The 17,715-nt window shown below is 49.3% G+C and overlaps 7 protein-coding genes across 7 annotated transcripts, besides 1 other annotated feature; 6 read left to right on the top strand and 1 right to left on the bottom strand.

Moving 5' to 3' along the window:
* Positions 1 to 144: 144 nt before the first annotated feature.
* Positions 145 to 6,064, top strand: ACLA_089640 (cellular morphogenesis regulator DopA; the record flags this gene model as incomplete). The annotated part of the gene is made up of 7 exons (XM_001272697.1): positions 145 to 235; positions 321 to 445; positions 505 to 654; positions 714 to 2,938; positions 2,996 to 3,225; positions 3,275 to 4,743; positions 4,802 to 6,064. 7 exons carry the CDS (start codon positions 145 to 147, stop codon positions 6,062 to 6,064), a joined length of 5,553 nt encoding a protein of 1,850 aa, XP_001272698.1.
* A 498-nt stretch (positions 6,065 to 6,562) lies between these two features.
* On the top strand, positions 6,563 to 7,182 carry ACLA_089630 (uncharacterized protein; the record flags this gene model as incomplete). Its single annotated transcript, XM_001272696.1, has 3 exons — positions 6,563 to 6,714; positions 6,786 to 6,891; positions 7,099 to 7,182. 3 exons carry the CDS (start codon positions 6,563 to 6,565, stop codon positions 7,180 to 7,182), a joined length of 342 nt encoding a protein of 113 aa, XP_001272697.1.
* Positions 7,183 to 7,599: 417 nt separating this feature from the next.
* On the top strand, positions 7,600 to 8,541 carry ACLA_089620 (putative HIT finger domain protein; the record flags this gene model as incomplete). The annotated part of the gene is made up of 2 exons (XM_001272695.1): positions 7,600 to 7,864; positions 7,937 to 8,541. The coding sequence occupies 2 exons, from the start codon at positions 7,600 to 7,602 to the stop codon at positions 8,539 to 8,541; spliced, it is 870 nt and encodes a 289-aa protein (XP_001272696.1).
* Positions 8,542 to 9,091: 550 nt separating this feature from the next.
* Positions 9,092 to 11,177, bottom strand: ACLA_089610 (putative glycerol:H+ symporter (Gup1); the record flags this gene model as incomplete). Its single annotated transcript, XM_001272694.1, has 4 exons — positions 9,092 to 10,090; positions 10,143 to 10,712; positions 10,781 to 10,848; positions 10,922 to 11,177. The coding sequence occupies 4 exons, from the start codon at positions 11,175 to 11,177 to the stop codon at positions 9,092 to 9,094; spliced, it is 1,893 nt and encodes a 630-aa protein (XP_001272695.1).
* A 710-nt stretch (positions 11,178 to 11,887) lies between these two features.
* Positions 11,888 to 12,478, top strand: ACLA_089600 (acylphosphatase; the record flags this gene model as incomplete). The annotated part of the gene is made up of 3 exons (XM_001272693.1): positions 11,888 to 12,030; positions 12,109 to 12,178; positions 12,299 to 12,478. 3 exons carry the CDS (start codon positions 11,888 to 11,890, stop codon positions 12,476 to 12,478), a joined length of 393 nt encoding a protein of 130 aa, XP_001272694.1.
* A 167-nt stretch (positions 12,479 to 12,645) lies between these two features.
* Positions 12,646 to 12,731: a microsatellite.
* A 1,083-nt stretch (positions 12,732 to 13,814) lies between these two features.
* On the top strand, positions 13,815 to 15,010 carry ACLA_089590 (alternative oxidase; the record flags this gene model as incomplete). Its single annotated transcript, XM_001272692.1, has 3 exons — positions 13,815 to 14,086; positions 14,151 to 14,441; positions 14,500 to 15,010. 3 exons carry the CDS (start codon positions 13,815 to 13,817, stop codon positions 15,008 to 15,010), a joined length of 1,074 nt encoding a protein of 357 aa, XP_001272693.1.
* Positions 15,011 to 15,981: 971 nt separating this feature from the next.
* Positions 15,982 to 17,520, top strand: ACLA_089580 (uncharacterized protein; the record flags this gene model as incomplete). Its single annotated transcript, XM_001272691.1, has 1 exon — positions 15,982 to 17,520. The coding sequence occupies one exon, from the start codon at positions 15,982 to 15,984 to the stop codon at positions 17,518 to 17,520; it is 1,539 nt and encodes a 512-aa protein (XP_001272692.1).
* Positions 17,521 to 17,715: the final 195 nt, after the last annotated feature.

The raw sequence follows: 17,715 nt of genomic DNA, 5'->3' as shown, positions 1-17,715 counted from the left end.
CTCCGACTGCTCCAGTCAGGCGGCGTGTCTTCAGGTGTATTCAATCAGCCACAACATCATCAAATTAAGTTGATTCTAATGCGCATATTATGATGAAGTGCAATATACAGCGTCCTTATTCAAGAACTACTCGATACTGGCACCATGAGCCTTGATCCGAGCTCGTTTCCGCGGTCGAACTCCCCCGCAAGCTCCGACAGCTCCTTTACACGCTCTCGTCTACGAGGAAAGGAAGGTATGTGAACTCTGGCTAGATTGGCGCCCCATGCCATCTGCGATTGTTTACGATCTAAAGACTAATTTACTTCTCCTGTATATAGAGTCCCTAAGGAAAGATAAAAACTACCGTCGTTATGCTTCTAGTGTCGAAAGAGCACTATCGTTATTTGACACAGCTTTGCAGGAATGGGCGGACTACATCTCGTTTCTCAGTCGCCTCTTGAAGGTGAGGCTTACCTCATTGCAAGACGGCCAGGTACAATCCACTGATTTATTCTTGTCCAGGCGCTTCAATCTCATCCACCAGACTTGCCAGTTGTCCCGCACAAGGCACTCGTTTCCAAGCGTCTTTCTCAGTGTCTGAATCCCTCACTGCCATCGGGTGTTCATCAGAAGGCTCTTGAAGTATATACTTATATCTTCAACTTGATCAAGGTGCGTGATTCGGTATAGCATTCTTGTATCTGTGCTTATAAGTCCGGTTTTTTGATTAGGCCGAAGGGTTATCACACGACCTGCCCTTGTATCTGCCGGGCATAGCGCCTACCCTGACCTTCGCTTCTCTCACCGTTCGCCCTCTGTTTCTTTCGCTAGTGGAGACTCATATTTGCTGTCTAGAGCCATGGGCTATCCGTCCGGCTCTGAAAGCCATTATCTTGGCCCTCCTACCTGGGCTGGAGGAGGAGACAAGCGATGATTTTGATTTCACGCTACGACTTGTGAACAAATTTCGTGATATCGCTACTCAGCTGGATACACAGAGACCTAGGGCTGACGCCAATTTGAGTGGGCAGTACTTCTGGCAATGTCTGTTCTTAGCGTCAATCACCAGCCCCAGTAGACGCTCAGGCGTCCTTGCCTACCTGAACCGCTATCTGCCAAAATTGGGAATTGCCGATCGCAGACCAAGTAAGAGTGATAGGAGTAATTTCAGTGAGCTGCCACATGAAATGCGAGTGGCAGTCGACTCCGTTATTTTGCCCGAGCCTGGTTTGCTCATCAGATGTTTTGCGTCTGGCCTGGCGGATGATCAAATTCTCGTCCAGCGAAATTTCCTCGATTTACTCGTAACTCACCTCCCACTTAGCTCCCCCATGCTACAGTCGCGAATCTCAGATGATGATCTTCGAAAACTGATCATTGCCGCTGTAGGAGTCGTCGCTCGTCGGGACATGAGCTTGAACAGGAGATTGTGGGCGTGGTTTCTTGGACCGGAGGCTGCCAACGATCGAATCTCTTTCGAGCGCGATCCAGTGTCTGATTTGCACCCCGTGGATGACAAGCAATTATCTCAGTCAGAATATTTCAGTCAATTCGGGCTGACGCCCCTTGTCAAGGGCCTCCTCCAAATGAATGAGCATGAGACTACGATACCCTCCGAAAGGTCAAGGCCATTTCGAGTCTCTCTTTCCTTAATGGACAGATGGGAAGTCGGAGGTCATATTGTTCCCGCGGTTTTTCTGCCGCTGATGCGGAATATTCAGGCGTTTGAGACAGTAGCCACCAAACAACAGTTCGATGAAGTTTTCCGCAGCGCCAGCGCCTTCTTTGATGGCGTCGAGAGCGGCGTAATCTTTTCGGAATTGCTCAATCTGATCAATTGGCGTGTGGGGGGTAATAGTGCGCAGGTCCTGGATGATTTGAAACTTGCCCAATTCATTCTGGACAATTTCAATGTTCGGGAGGAGGATATGATTCTGACTCACGTTCCTCTATTAACTCTCACGATACTTGTGAAATTGACTGAGCTTTCAACTTCTGACAGCTTTTCCATCACTCTTCGGCAACGACATGAGATATTTAGCGGGCTCACAACTGTCATAAACACCTTGACAGGGCTACTCACAGAGCGATCATTCACAAGAAAATCCGATTCGAGCAAAACCGCAACGGATTATGATCGTATCACCGATCTCGATGATGGCGAACTTATCAATAAGATTCACGAGTTCTATGATCAAAGTCGAAGCAGTCTGGATCCGCCACCTCCTCCATTTATGCCCAGGCACTTGGGAAATCTTATATTACTCAAAGCCCACAATCTTGCTGTATCAGCGCTCGAAAGTCGCAATGATTACATACCAATTCTGGAGTCTGTCAATCTTCTGATATCCTTGCTAAAAAGATTACCTAAATCATATGTGCTTCAGGATAGACGTTTCTACCTGGCCATTTGCAGTCGAACAAACTTGGACAAGATTGAACAGTCTACTGGTTCTTTCTCTGCCATTTCTTCTATTGTCTCCGCAGTGACTAGTCTGTACTTTATTCAGACTCCTGGGTACTACATCAATTATGAGGATATCACAGACCTTATACCGATGCTGGTCCGCCATCTTTGGCATTTTCTTTCACCCGCGAGCCCAAAGTTTCATGTAGAGGCGGTCCGCTGTCTCTGGAATCTACATTCTGTATCTTGGCCCGACCACATCGTCGAAGCATCCATTGCGTCTCTCATGGTTGATACGTGTCTAAATTCCCAACATCTGTCGTCCGAACCGAATGTGGCGAAGTACTTTATTCTCTGGAATCATAGCCACCATGGTTCCTATGAACTTCCTCCCAAACAAGTACATGATGGAGGAGAACCTGGCGCTTCCTATCACTCTTCGATGCTGGAGCGCCCGCTTTTTATTGTTCTAGATCTTCTTTCCCAAAGCCAAAGTGAGGGCTCTCTGGTTGTCCAGCGATGGCTGCAGGATCTACCATCCATCCAGAAGTGAGTCAAAATGCCAACTTGATGTAGACTTCAAACCTCAGTTAATGATTCATCTAGGGTTTTCCGCATTGTGGCTTTGCGACTGGAAGGTCTTTTGTTGCGAGAAAATCAGCCAACAACGGACGATGATACTGCAATTATATCTGCGGACGATTATAAGGAGTGCAACTACCTTCTACGACTTCTCCACGATATTATCAGTTCGCTATCAAACAGTGGCTGGGTGGCTCTATTAACGCACAAATTACATCAGCAGGATAAACAACATGATGTCTCTGGATCTGAGGGTAAGTTGTTCTAATGTATTCAATACTGTGTTGCTCATACATGGCTTAGAACAAGCGGAAAACCAGACCCTTCACTGGGTCATATTCCAAACATGTCTCAAAATCACCAGTGGAACAATAAAGAACTCGGCACATGCTACTTCCGATAAGGTCCAACTACAACAAACCTCTTTGGTTGTCATGCGGCAACTCCTACTGGGGCCAGGGGCCGAGGAAATTGCCGAGTCTGGTATTGACTCATTCCTTGTTAATCGACTATCTTCTGTTCTGGACGAAGGGGACAGCGTTCCATTACAAATGGCCATGATTGATACCTTGCTTGCGGCGTTAAAAGTTCGATTTGCTCAAGCTTACCTGCCACCGCCCCCTCCTAGACCGAAGCATCAGCGAGCACCATCCCGAGAACGCTTAACAAGTCCATCGATCCTTTCATTCACAAGTGATAAGGCAGATAAAGGGCCAGCTCCTCCTTCTCTGCCTCAGCCTCCCCCGCAGCTCTTAGAGTGTCTCCTCAAGGGCATCAGCTCTCGAGATTCAAGAGAGATTATAGACAAGTGGACTCAGTTGCTCTGTGAAGTGCTCCCATTATACTCGACCTCAATCTTCCAGATTTTGCTCATGTTGGTGGAATGCTTTTGTAAGGAGATCCAGTTGTCATATACGAACCTTCAGCTCTCATTCAAACAAACCAAAGACTGGCCCGAGGATCGCTCCGAGCATACCACCATTACACTACTTACAGGCTTGGAAACTTGTATAGCTGCTGCCCACGAGCGTCTTCTCGTGGAAGAGGCAAATACACCAGCTGTTAAAAGTCCCGATCAACCCCATGGATTTTTCGGCAACATGGTGTCGGGGGTTTTTACATCAGACGCCAATCAAGGACGCTCAGCTGCAGCCAATAACAGGCTCACAGTTCTATTGTGCTTCCAGGACGCTGTCCGACTCTGCTTCTCGATATGGTCATGGGGAGCTGTCGAACGAGATGGTTCGCCACAAGATGCCGAATCTCTCGCATCCTTCCAATACACGTCTTTACGAATGCGAAACAGATCGCGTCGCATTCTTGAACATCTCTTCACTGCCGAAGCTCTCGAATGTCTCGAAACAATGGTCGAGATGTGGTCACGATCCGATACCGAAACGTCTCCCCTCATCTTCAGTTTGCTTCACACACTAGATGGATCACGGCCGAAGATCACAATCCCTGCCATTTTCAATGCAATCTACACCCGAACCAACCCTGCAGCACTGGATCCAAGCCGGAAATCCGCCTTAACGTCGAGCCTTACTGAGTCCGAGCTGGCGGGATTTCTTGTTACATATGCTCGGTCGCTTGATGATGACGTGCTTGATGAGATCTGGTTGGACTGCACGACATTTCTGCGAGATGTTCTGAGCAACCCATTTCCTCACCGACAAATCTTACCCCGACTGGTTGAGTTCGCTGCTATTCTGGGAGCGAAGATGGAGAACACGACCTTTGGCGAGGATCGTCGGATGAGAAAGGAATTAGGGGTAGGTTCTTCTATCAGTTGCTGCAACATGGATATCAACTAACAATAACGATGTATAGGATGTCCTGGTCCGATTGCTCACTGCAATCTTCACGAGCAAGCCTATGGGACTATCTCAGGATTCCAGTCTGCTGGGAAGACCATCCCTAGATTATGACAACTCTCCGGTACCGCATGCTGGTCCTGATGACATGCTCAGTATTCTTGCAGTGTCGATGCCAGCTTTCACCGCTACATTGGGCGACTCCGATCGTATAGTCTCGGCCGTGTCGGGAATCTCAACTCATGTGATTGGACCACTTGTGCGCTCGCGACTCTTCCCCAACAATCTTAACAGCAGTGTGATGTCTCTACTGCAAAATATTGCGAAGGTTCCCGCTGCTGCGAAAATCTGGAAAAAGGATATAGCCGATGCGTTCAATGATCCTCGTTTTTTTGGCTCACAGATCGATCTTGTTCAAACTGGCTGGATTAAACTCCTCAGACAATGGGTGCTTGCTGATAAAGATCGATTAGCAGAATTGATGGCGCGCCTCCCACCACCAAGCACCGCGGGGCTCATGTTTGGTGTTGGGGCGTCTGCTGCTCGACTGGAGGCCGACCGCAAGGCCCAGTTGAATTTGCGAAGAATAGCTCTGCTGATTTTGTCTTCGAATGATGATTATTTCATTGGGGAACTTCCAGGGTTGCTCCAAAAGTTGGAGGATCTTTTGGGAGCAACCAGCTCGTCTTCTCCCTCATCCACCACAAGAGCTGAGATATTTATGGTTCTTCGGGCACTTGCACTCAAAACTACGACGACTACACTTGCTCCTTTTTGGCCATTGATCAACGCTGAGCTCCAGGAAGCAATTTCAGTAGTACCCTCAGCGACACAGCAAGAAGTATACAACTCATACTCGCTGCTGCAGGCCTGTAAGCTTTTAGATACGCTTCTTGTTCTGGCGCCCGATGACTTCCAGCTCCTTGAGTGGCTCTTCGTCACTGACACCATTGATGCTATCTATCCACCAGAGAATTCACAATCGATGGGTCTTGCAGATGAAGTTTCCCAGAGTTTGGGAGTGCGAGGGTCTGCGCCGCCGGGTTCACCACGGGAAGCTACTGAGTCTGGCGACGGGAGAAAGCAACCTGAGCTGACGTCGGACTGGATCCGTGAAACAGCGAAGGACGAGATTGTCGAGCGGGTTCTACGGCCGTTTTTTGATCGACTTAGCATTCATGCATTTGAAAGCACTTATAGTATGGGTGTTCCAGATTTGCAGAGTTGCCAGGACGACTTATTGGCGGACTTGTTCAATGAGAGCACCATGTCCAATTAGATTTCGTATTTAGCTCTTGAATGCTATTCTCATGTATAATGTCAACATCCTGGATATCCACTCTGTTATGACTGAAGGGCCAGATTTGGCGAAATACAAGCATTTAACTGAAGATCTATTCCTAGTGCTATCTCTGGGTGCTTGTGTTAGTAATATCAGAGAAATATTTGTTTTCAGATGACAAAACTCCAAGATTTATCTTATCTTCAATCTTTACTGTTTCGTGCCTGATAAATTATTGTTTGGAGGGAGTTGCGTTGTATAGTCTCTCTAGATCTTCTACCACGGACAGGGCAGATGAGATCTGCCGGCTCCAACCGAACTTCGCGGTGTCAAAACAAGCAACGCCAACGTCACCTGCTTGTGACAAGCTGGCGCCCAAGTTCACTCCCGATCATATTGTGAGATAAAGGACTTATTCCTCTCTTTTTGCTACTACTCTCAGTAGAATGTCTCTTGCTAATATTCTTTTCAGGTTTCCAGACTTATGACCAAAACATGATTGCGCGTAAAACAGCAGTGCCTGTGCTGGGCCTTGCGGCACCCAGGCCAAACCTCATGGCCACCCGCAGCTTCTCTACATCCCAGATTCTGAGAAATGCAGGGACAACTCTGCCTCTGAGAAAGCCCGTGGGTGCATTCCGTGGCGGGTAAGACTCTGCTTGCACTATGAGTGATCTCTTGATCCTCGTCGAAGTTTTTGTTGACATGTTCTTTCTAGCGTGTTTGGGTTCCTGTTAGGAACTGTTGCCGCCGGTGCCTCGGTCTACTATTACATTCTGGGCGAGTACAGAGTCACAAACCAGCTGCTGACTGAGGATATCTTTGTATGTGTCCTTCTGTTTCTGATGGCGGCGAGGGTCTCTTCGCCCGTCGTCTCCCCATCCCCACGTTGCTATCAAACTATTTCACAGTATCTACATCCATTCGTCAATCCATATTGGACCCGGATATCGGGATGCACATGCTGATCCAGTGCTTTGCTTTGCACGCAGTCTACTCTCAATTAGAAACGTGCTGATCTATCTTTGCAGGCTCTCCAAGCAGCCACTCAAAGACTGCAGACATACGTGACCGAACTGGAAACGAAGATCGACCAATTACAGAAAAAGAAATAAACGCAGAAACACCGGCCTCACTCTTGTCTTTCTGGTCTAATGCTAGGAAGAAAATATGCCTTGTTCTGACCTTCTTGCACTTCGTTCGTATCGTTGGAATTTGTTTGGGAGGATTTGACCAAATTGATAGCTATATGGTTTATTTGAACTCACTGATATTTGATCAGTATTCATTACTCAACATAAATTCTTGTTGCGGGCATACCAAGTTACCAAGTCTAATGGACATCCAAGGCGCATTAGCACGTGATCCAGCACGTGATATTTGTAGCGCAAACAATGCAAACACATATCGTGGCGCGACATCTCTTTGGAGAATAGCTTCATAAGGCATCAGTAGTAATTCATCCCGTCGAGGCACTCTTTCAACGCAATGTCATTTATCTTGTCGTTGCAAATCCTAATATCAACTTGATCATGTATCGTATCGAGCTCCTACCCGGCGCATCTACCCACGTCACACCCGGGTGGACTTATGTGCCTGATCGTGGGTTTGACCCAGCAAAGGCAGCCCTCGCGCCTACTATCGGCAGGAAGCGAGGGATTCGCGATGGAGGTCGTACGGACTTGTCTTCGCGACAGACCAATGCGATCATACGTCACCTAGCGGAACTTGACCGGGAGAACCATCGGGAGGTTCAGATTGCGATTCCGGTTAAACAAAAAGACACGGCTGGAAGAGGTATTTGGAGTTCTCTTAAGGGCCTCGTTATTCTATACATCAGAGGTGGCTAATAGATATTTCTCCAACTAGGGACACGAGGAAAGACGACCTCAAACGTACGCCGCATTCTACAATCGCAGAAAACCTTCCGAAACCACCTGGACGACGAAGAGGCCGCGCTGGCGCAGGCCGCCCAAACAACTACTCACCGTCCTTCAATCGCTAAGATCATAAAACCATCGCGACGAAGCCTGACACCCGCAGCTACACCGAAACCAGAACTCTCAAGACAAAGAAAGCAGCGTTCAATCGCCACCCCGTCGAGGACCTCATCGACCCCGGCAGATGGCCATAGTGTCGTGTCATCTGCTACAACGACAGATGAGACGAACGAGTCGAACGAGACACAGAACCAGAACCAATTGATCAAGTCGGAGTACGATAACGATCCTCTCCTCCGCTCCTTTATTCCTTCCGCGCCCTCAGAGCGTATCATGCAAGCCCTCCTATCCGAGCCCCCGCTCACATACAATGCGGCTCGTGCGGGCCCACCTATGACGGTTAAGTCGCCGCGGCATTTCTGCTGTATGTGCGGATACTGGGGCAAGATCCGGTGTAAAAACTGTCATGTCCGGACTTGCGGGCTGGCTTGTTACAAGGTGCACGAAGACTCGCGGTGCGGTGCTTTCTTCTGAAGGGTTTGATACTTGCCGGTGAAGCCGGTTACAACTAGGAAGGATGCTGCAAGGGCTGTTCGCACCACATGTTACTATGGATTCCGCAGTTTTCGTCATCATACCATGTGGCGTCGACCTTGTATGACCCCTGGAACCAACCCTACGCTTACATGGCGTTTGTTCGTCCATCCGAATCATCTTCTGCAGATGGACGGGGAATTGTGGTTGGTGAGAGGAGTCGGGAACTCTAGGTACTTCCATCAGCATGTAATGCTGATGATTATGTCTCCCTCCCGCCATCCCCGGGAACATGGCCATTCACTCCTGATATGGAAGGTCGGCAGAAACAACCTGCGAGGATACATTCACTCAAAGGACATAATCGACCAGTCACGGGAACAATTCCACCGCTCAGCTGGCCAAACGAGCCAGAGGTGCTTGCTACCAAGCCATGACCGACCACTACGAACGACCATCATGAGCTTCTTCAAGACATCACGTCAACATAACATTCAGCTTTGTTATTGTGTTGCAAAATGTCTGTATACATAGAACCAATATCCATAATCTAGCACTTCATCTTAATGCCAGCGCGTAGCTCCTCTTCTCGAATCTCAAACATAACCTGAACTCCCACAAAGAGTGCTCCACAAGCGGCAAAAAGGAAGCCAATGCCCGAGTAAGACCCGAGAATCTCGGATAATAAACCCTTGAGCCCGTCCAAGCCTAGCGCAAAGCCAACGAGATTGGCAATCATCATCATGAGGATATTGCCTACCGCACCGATACCACAGAGGACACGGTAGGTGTTTGGGCGCGACCGCCACTTATGGGCGGGGAAGAGCTGAGTCGCGATGACTTCGGGCAGGACGAAGAGGGTGATGAGCCAGCCCCACATGAGGAGACGAAGGTTGATGTCATGCCACAGGGCAACGAAGGTGAATACAACAAGGAAGTTGAAGATGTGGCGAGCTTTGCTGAAAAGACCGGAAGATGATCTGCTGCCACCGCTACCTCTGGGGCGAGCTCCGCCTCCCAGCGGCACGTAGAGATAGCGGACAATCCAGCGGTTGAAAGAGCGGTGCCAGCCTCGCCAGAATGCAAAGGTAGAGTAGTTGTTGGATACACAGCGGACCATGTTTTCCGGTGGATCGATGCCGTCCAACAACGCCCAGAGGCGGAAGAAACGCCACGGAATGAGAAGTTTGAGCCAAATGATATGGAGGTTGAAAAAAGCCAGCATGCTGAGTTGCCCAGCCGAATACATTGACCACTTGGGTGATGCATTGGAAATAGCCACAGCATATATATAGTGCAGAATCAGTTCCAAGCTGAGCAACGTCAGGAAGAAGCGGATTCCATAAAGAATGGTGCGTGTTCGTGTCAGCGATGGCGGCATATATCTCTGTTGCGCAATGTAATCGTTGAAGGTCAGGATAGGACCGGCCAGGTACAAGGGTGAGTAGAGAATGTAGGCGACGTAATTGCGAGCACTGAATGCACTCGGCTCTGGCGGGATACTGACGCGGTCCCGCTCCGATAGCGATGCTGGATCGAGCTGTTTCTTCTTATGACTGTCAGATAGAACTCGCAGATAGGCATGAAATGGGAAAGCATACTTCAATTGGGCTGGCGGCCGGGTAATCGAGGCTCCAATAATAGTCCATATTGAAACTGATCGATCGCAGAACCGTGAAGTTGAACAGGATCTCCCACCGAGGCACCAAGCCACCGAAACTATCAAGATAGCGCGCCCACTGAACGAAAGTAGAGTCTTTACCTCCAGCCGCAAAGAGAGTGGCTATGCGCTCTAATGGATACCCAGCACAAAGCTCATTGGCGAAGAGAGTGCATATGTTGAAGATCCAAGTGGCGGCTGGTACATACCGCCTAGGGAGAGATTTGGCGATCTTGTAGTTGATAAACAGTATAGCAAGGACCTTCGCAGTTGAGATGCCGTGGAGGGCAATCAAGAAGACAAAAGCAAAGTAGTAGTCGAATTGTACTCGTTGCTCCAGCCTGGCATCCCCAGCAGCGGCCACCGAATTTCCATTCTTGAGTCCAGAGCGCGATTCAGATTGCGGTACAAAATGATCGTAAACGCGACGCAATAATGGATGTGCGACTAGGAGTATGAAGAGGTAGGGTAGGTTGTCCCGAACATTTGAATATTGAGCATCGGAGTTGTCCTATATGAGAGATCAGTTGTGAGGGTCCAGAGACCAAGAGACTACGAGGCCATAACATAGAGACTTACTACTTTCCTGCCAGGTATCCAGCCTGGAGATAACAAATGCTCATACGTAGAGTATGTAGGATGGCTCTCTATCACAGTTCGCATGAGTATGGCTCTCGTGTTTCCCAGCACGCTGGAAGGATTCGGAGCCACCCAACTCACCTTTCGAAGCATCGATAACAGTCTTAAACATCAAAGGGACCGCAGTCAGGAAGATGAAATAATAGATGTAGAACTCAGGCGTCCGCCAGTTGGAAGGCGAAGCGCCATTGGCAATGGCGTTTGCGCGGGCATCTTTCGCCGCCGGGGGTCGCGTATCAGCAGTCGCCTTGAGCGGAGTCGTCGCAGAGGCAGTGAAACGAGTGTCTAGGGTATCGAGAGAATAGAGTCTCCGAAACCAAGGAAAGATTGAAGTCATTTTAACTCAAGCATTGCGTGCCGAGACCTTTGAGAAAGGTGCGGGCTGCGGAGAAGAGGGAAGATAAATTGCGGAGAGGAACGATGGGAGGAAGATGGGTTCAGGGGCGGACATCAGCCACAATTGAATGAAGGATCACAGCCTTGATTCAAACATGCTGTTGGCTACATATCTTTCCTCGGGACTTGGACTTTGCATTACTCTATATTCCGTAGAAACTATCCATCGCAATTGAGATACTTACTGTACTCTGTGGCTCTCGAATTTCCACGCCTTGGGCATTTGTGATTGCCTCATTTCAGTTGTTTTTCCCCCTTTGGGACGTCGAAATGTGACCATATCAAGCAGACATTGTTCTGATTGGTTGAGATCAGGGATTACAATGGGCTAGCCTCTTTTGGCTAAACATCCTCAAATTGGAAGGATGCCCCACAGCCTGAGCGCCTGAATTACAGGGCATCACTTGTGGCAGGCCCCACTTGATCACCAGAACGAAGATCAAGAGGTAGCATCATAGTCCGTTTGCTAGACTTCACATCGTTGAGATGACTCAGGAAGGTACACTTCATTAACCTCAGGACAAATATCTTTGCTCTGAGTATTAGCACTACATAGAAAGCCATCATGGCCTCGCGGCGAGTACTACACCCTATGTCCCTCTGTGCTTCATGAATTTCGCTACGTCATTTGAATTCATGAACACATGACTGATGTTATGCCAGACTGCATTCAAAGTCTACAGCACTGTTCAGGGTGAGTTTTCCATCTCTGGTTCTCTGACTAAAGCATGCGGAACAGCCATTCCATATATGTGGGAGCATTTGCTAACTAGGATCTCAGGCGTCGGATTCCGGTAGGGCATTGACTCTCTCTGTTGAAGATGACATCAATCATGGATACGTTGTTGATACTCATGTCTTGTGATTTCTAGCGATTTCACACAAAAACGTGCAGTAGAATATGGACTGAAAGGTTGGGTGAAGAACACTACTTGCGGAAGAGTCAGTCTGACTAGTGACCCCTAATTCCCCCTGCCTGTGCCTCGCTTCATGTTCTTTCTTAGGATCACGTCGTGCTTTTCTGACAGTCAGACTCGAGTAAGGCTGATAAATTAGTAATAGGTTGAAGGGGAAGCCCAAGGGGACGAGGAAACACTCAAGAAGTTCTTGAAGGATCTCGACAAAGGGCCCCGACACGCGCACGTGGTTAAACTGGAGAAACGAGATATCACCGTGGAAGAAGGAGAAGATCACTTCACAGTCAAACGAACTTCTGAATCACTCTTCGAGAGCACAAATTGATTGAGTGAGCTTTGATTTTCTGATGATTGTAGACTCCCCACGTTTGTTAATAAGCTTCGTTCGAAAGAATACAGCGATATCCAGAGACCCATGTCATGTGTGGTCCTTATTAACCAACGGTGTCGCAATGATATCAGGCACCAAAATGGCTCAGTGCCATTTTCAGTAATCAGAAATGCAATGTGGAAATTCTAATCAGAAACGCGATTTGGAAATTCTAATCAGAAATGCGATTTGGAAATTCTAATCAGAAGTCGTGACTCGTGACTGACGGAGTGGCCATGACGGGATTCACAATCCTCGTACAAGGCAATTCGCTCTTGGATCGGCGTTCCAAACATCAAGCAAGAGTCTTGGACAATTTGGCATCCAAAACCATCCACCGTGACGGAGATAGTCGCGCAAAAGGTCACCGAGAGATGTCAGCAAGGACTCCGAAAGACCGAACCCCGTGAAGGTGAAGCCCGTTTGAGTATTGCTGCATCCCGATCTTTCTTCGGCCACACTCCTAGAATGGCTGACTAAGTCGCTACTTGACTCATTCGCCGTCTGAAACGACCCGGCTCCTTCCGAAGTCACATGGCATGCCGCTGTATTCTACGCAGAACGATATCGTATTTAGATGACACTTACTAGATAACACCAACATCGGCTTCAGATGCTGTCTTGCCGCAGGGATAATGGGAAGCATTTTTGACTTGCTTCTTGTTCGTCCAAGGACTACGTATATCGTTGCCTAGACTTGGGAGCGCTTGGCAATCGAGTTATAGTGCCATCGTTCGCGTTGCGACTGGTATCGATGAGAGGCTTCTCTGTAACTTCGACGTTCATTCTAGGTTTTTCTAAATACCAGGGCCTGTCCACTGGTTCCTCAGGCTCCACCAGCCACAGACATCGTCGGAACCAAAATCTGACTCTATCAGATATTTGTTTCTTGATACTCAAATTTTTGCGCTCACAGTCTCGCAAACTCTGGTCCGGCTGAGGATTTGATAGGATAATACGAGAAAAGGTATATCGGAACGCCTAGGAATCTGCTACATGAGGCTATTTCTTGTTTCGTCCCGGTTCGATATTCCTTGTCTATGTTTGGTTCCGCCTCGCTTCCGGGGTTTGCCATAGGGGTTAGCCATGTTGGATATCTGGAATGGGTTGGATATAAAAGGCCAGCACCGTAGGGGACAGTAAGCCGTAGTCATTATTCTATTATTCAAATCTCTATCCACTTGACTCGGAGTCTGGAGCCTACCAAGGTTTCATTATACCTCTTCACGCTAAACGCTAAACGCTATACACAAAGACCTTTCCTAGTCTATTGATATTCACCACAACCATCATGAGCTCCATAGCGGTAACGATGCCCCTACGGGCTGCGTCAATCCCAAAATCACATCTGCAGCTCACGCTTCGAGGCTATGCAAATGCTACGGCCACACCTGGGTTACGATGTAGTCGCCCGCTGCTTGCATGCAACAACAACAACCACCGCTTCCAAGCCAACACAAAGCGATATATCTCTTCCACACCGCAGCGCCAGATCAAAGAATATTTCCCTCCGCCCAAGGCCCCTCATATCACAGAGGTTGAGACTGCTTGGGTTCATCCCATGTATGTACTTCCCGCACCACGGCTTTTCACATTCGATCGATCCAGACATGCTGACGACGAGCAGTTATTCCGAGGAGCAAATGCACAACGTCGAAATCGCTCATCGCGATGCCAAGACATGGTCTGACTGGGTAGCACTTGGTACTGTCCGAGTACTCAGATGGGGTATGGACCTGTTGTCGGGATACAAGCATCCCAAGCCGGGCCAGGAAAGCAACACCAAGTTCCAAATGACCGAGCAGAAATGGCTTACTCGGTTTATTTTCCTGGAGAGTGTGGCTGGTGTGCCGGGAATGGTTGGAGGCATGCTGAGACATCTGAGAAGTTTGAGGCGGATGAAGAGAGACAATGGATGGTATGTCTCAGAAAACACCTTCCGTTTGTTCTTGGAAGTTCCAAGCTAACGATAACAGGATCGAGACTCTCCTCGAGGAGGCATACAACGAGCGAATGCATCTGCTCACCTTCCTCAAGCTTGCTGAGCCGGGATGGTTCATGCGTCTCATGGTCCTGGGAGCCCAGGGCGTCTTCTTCAACGGATTCTTCCTCTCCTACCTGGTGTCTCCTCGCACCTGCCACCGATTCGTCGGATACCTCGAAGAGGAAGCCGTTATCACCTACACACGGGCCCTCAAAGACCTCGAAACCGGGAAGCTGCCCGATTGGGAGAAGCTAGAGGCGCCGGAAATCGCCGTCCAGTACTGGAACATGCCTGAAGGCCACCGCACCATGAAAGATCTGCTGCTATACATTCGAGCCGACGAAGCCAAGCACCGCGAGGTTAACCACACCCTCGGAAACCTCAAGCACAACTTGGATCCCAATCCCTACGCAGCCAAGTACAAGGACCCGTCCAAGCCTCATCCGACGAAGGGGATTGAGATCATGAAGCCCCTCGGATGGGAAAGAAAAGAGGTCATCTAAACACAATTGTTACAGACTTTTCCCTTTGTTATTTGTGCACTTGAAGCCAGCATGGGTTAGACTGCTTGTTTTGTATGCGTCGTTTCTCATTAGAGCTTCATTTCCATCGTCATGGAGTTCCACGGAGTTCCAGGAGGGTTGTTCATTTTTTGTCTTGTCAGCTTTACAGAGAGACACGGCGTTGGAGCGATACCTGGATCATTATAGAATACCTCCTCTTCCACAATATAATCTTTGAATCCTATAGACTCTTGCTCTTCCAAGTTTTTCACCTACAAGTGTAGTTGACAGTAGATAGACTATGTATGGGACGTGACTCTCGAATGCGGGGCAGCACCAAGCATCAGACTACGCTAAACCCATTTAGGCAAAGCACCAACACAGCCAGACCGGGACTAATTAGTCTGGTTGCTGCTGATTTAAGTAGGACTAGGCGGGTGTGCCTGAAAGGATAACGACGGAAGTGAGACAGAAGATAACAGAGAATGGGGAGGGGGAGACGGTCGAAGATCTTGAGAGACAGAGCAAGAGTGTTTTGATTACCAGGAGTCTTAGATGTAAGTTGAAAGACACGAAATTTGCCCACTTGGTACTATAAATACTTCGAATCCTCACAATGGTACGGATAGACGTGTTCCAATCTGCCCTCGGACTATTGACCCGCTTCCCCTATTAGTTGGGTGAAAAAAAGCCCCTTTTGAACCCTCAAACGATTGACTCGCTTGCCGATCGATCAAATAATCACCACCACCAAGTGTCCGGAGCGAGTGTGCTGTGGCCGAAGTCTGATTTGTGTACCTGACTTCTGAGTTCGCACAACATCACTACATATTTGCGTCGACTTGATATCAACTTTTGCATCCCCGTTGCGTGAAAGGATCTCCTACGCGAGTTGACACGGTTGCGTCATCCGGATCGACAGATACCAAGCCTACTGGTACAAGAGGCCCAGACGGCTGGAGATGACAGTTATGGACGACACATTTGAATCAGAATCCGTCCTCTCGCCTGCGAGAGCCTCATCGCCATCTCCATCAATCCCAGCGACGCCTGCAATCTCTTCATGCCCGTCTCCTGGTCGTACTTTCTCCACCGTCTCGTCGCTGTCGGCTTCCTCCGCCACGTCCGCTGATGCCAGATCGACCATTTCCACATCGTCAAGACGACATGGCTACATTCGACCCCAGGGCGCCGAATTCGCCGAGTCGGCCAAACACCGCGAGAGTGTCATGAGTTTGGGGAGCATTGCCCACCTGCAGTACTATTTCGCGCGGACGGGTCTGCTAGAGGGCAAAGGTGGCAATGCTCGGGAATGGAGAAAGAAGAAGAAGAACCCCGAGGAAGTCCCGCGACTTCTCCTGACACCGAATGCGCGGTTCATTGATGATCTAATGGAAAGTCCGACGACGGAGGACGGGTTCTCGGACGCTGTGGACGACGACTATGAGGATGAGATGATGCTTCCCCCGACAGTGAGCACGTACAGCGTCAAGACACACCATATCCCACCACCCCCCGATGTGCTCGCGTTACGGAGGGACCTGGTCAGCGCGCTGAACAAGGCCAAGAAAAACATCGAGGATCTCGGGAACCAGAAAGACGCACCCCCGGAAATGATCACACCGCGGATCAGGGTCTCTCACGATGTCGTCTCGGACTGTGGGGACGATTCACCCGCCCGGCCAACAACGGCTCATGCGCCGCAAGGGTGGCATGAGATCCAAGGCATGCGTATTTTGGATGCGGTTACACTGGCGATCCGAGCGGCCAAGGTGTATTATACGGCTCATGAACGCCCGGAGAGATTGGTGTCCATCAAATCCGAGAAAGAGATACGCCAAGAACTGCTAAACGTGCTTGAGGTTCTGAAGCGCTGGGCTGCCCGGAATTTCTCTGAGGGGCTCCGCGAGGACGAGCGATCGACGATAGTGACTTGGATGTCGGGGGTCCGCCAGATGCTCATCAAGGAAGAAGAGTTCGAGGCGCTCGAAGCGAAAGAGCGCAAAGGATGGGAATGGGCGAGCGGAGACTGGGATGGCAGGGAGCGCGAGCGCGAAGAGTTGTTTCTACGCAGCTTGATGGATGCCGATGCGGACCTGCCAAGCTGGACTCCCACAGACGATACCGCGTTACCAACACCCTTCCTTGAGCGGCTGCAAGATGGCCGAGACCTGGTTCGGATCCATAATCAGGCGGTCAAGAAGTCAAAGCGACCATTTGGCGAGATCAAATCATTTCATCAGGATGTTGCGAAACCGTACCGTCGCGCGGAGAATCTTCGCTTCTGGCGCAAGGCTGCGGAGATCCGGTGGGAAACGAAGATCGAGATGGACGTAATGGGTGTTGTTCATGGCGGCAGCGATGAAGCTTGGAGAAAATTCGATGCAGCGCTGTTATCATGGTGTCATGCCGTGCGGGAGGAACTGATGCGCGACTGGCAGAGACCGCAGACGCCATCTGCTGCTGCACGTCCCAAGAGTGACAGTCTAGGAGAAGTTGATTCTGTATAACCCTGACACGGCGTGGTTTCTACAATCAAACGGGCCACTACAGGATACATATATTTTGCACTGCGTTGCTTAACCGGAGGAAGAGAAGAGGAGAGTCTGGTACGGCAGGAGTGGTACCACGTATTGAGTTCTCTGTTTGCTGTCCACCACTTTGATACCCCTTACTTGTTGTCTTTTTTTTTTTTTTTTAGTCTT

This window comes from Aspergillus clavatus, genomic scaffold (assembly GCF_000002715.2).
Source record: "Aspergillus clavatus NRRL 1 1099423829798 genomic scaffold, whole genome shotgun sequence".
Lineage (NCBI taxonomy): Eukaryota > Fungi > Ascomycota > Eurotiomycetes > Eurotiales > Aspergillaceae > Aspergillus > Aspergillus clavatus.
The sequence above is the reverse complement of the archived record's forward strand: the minus strand, read 5'-3'. Positions and strand labels throughout refer to the sequence as shown.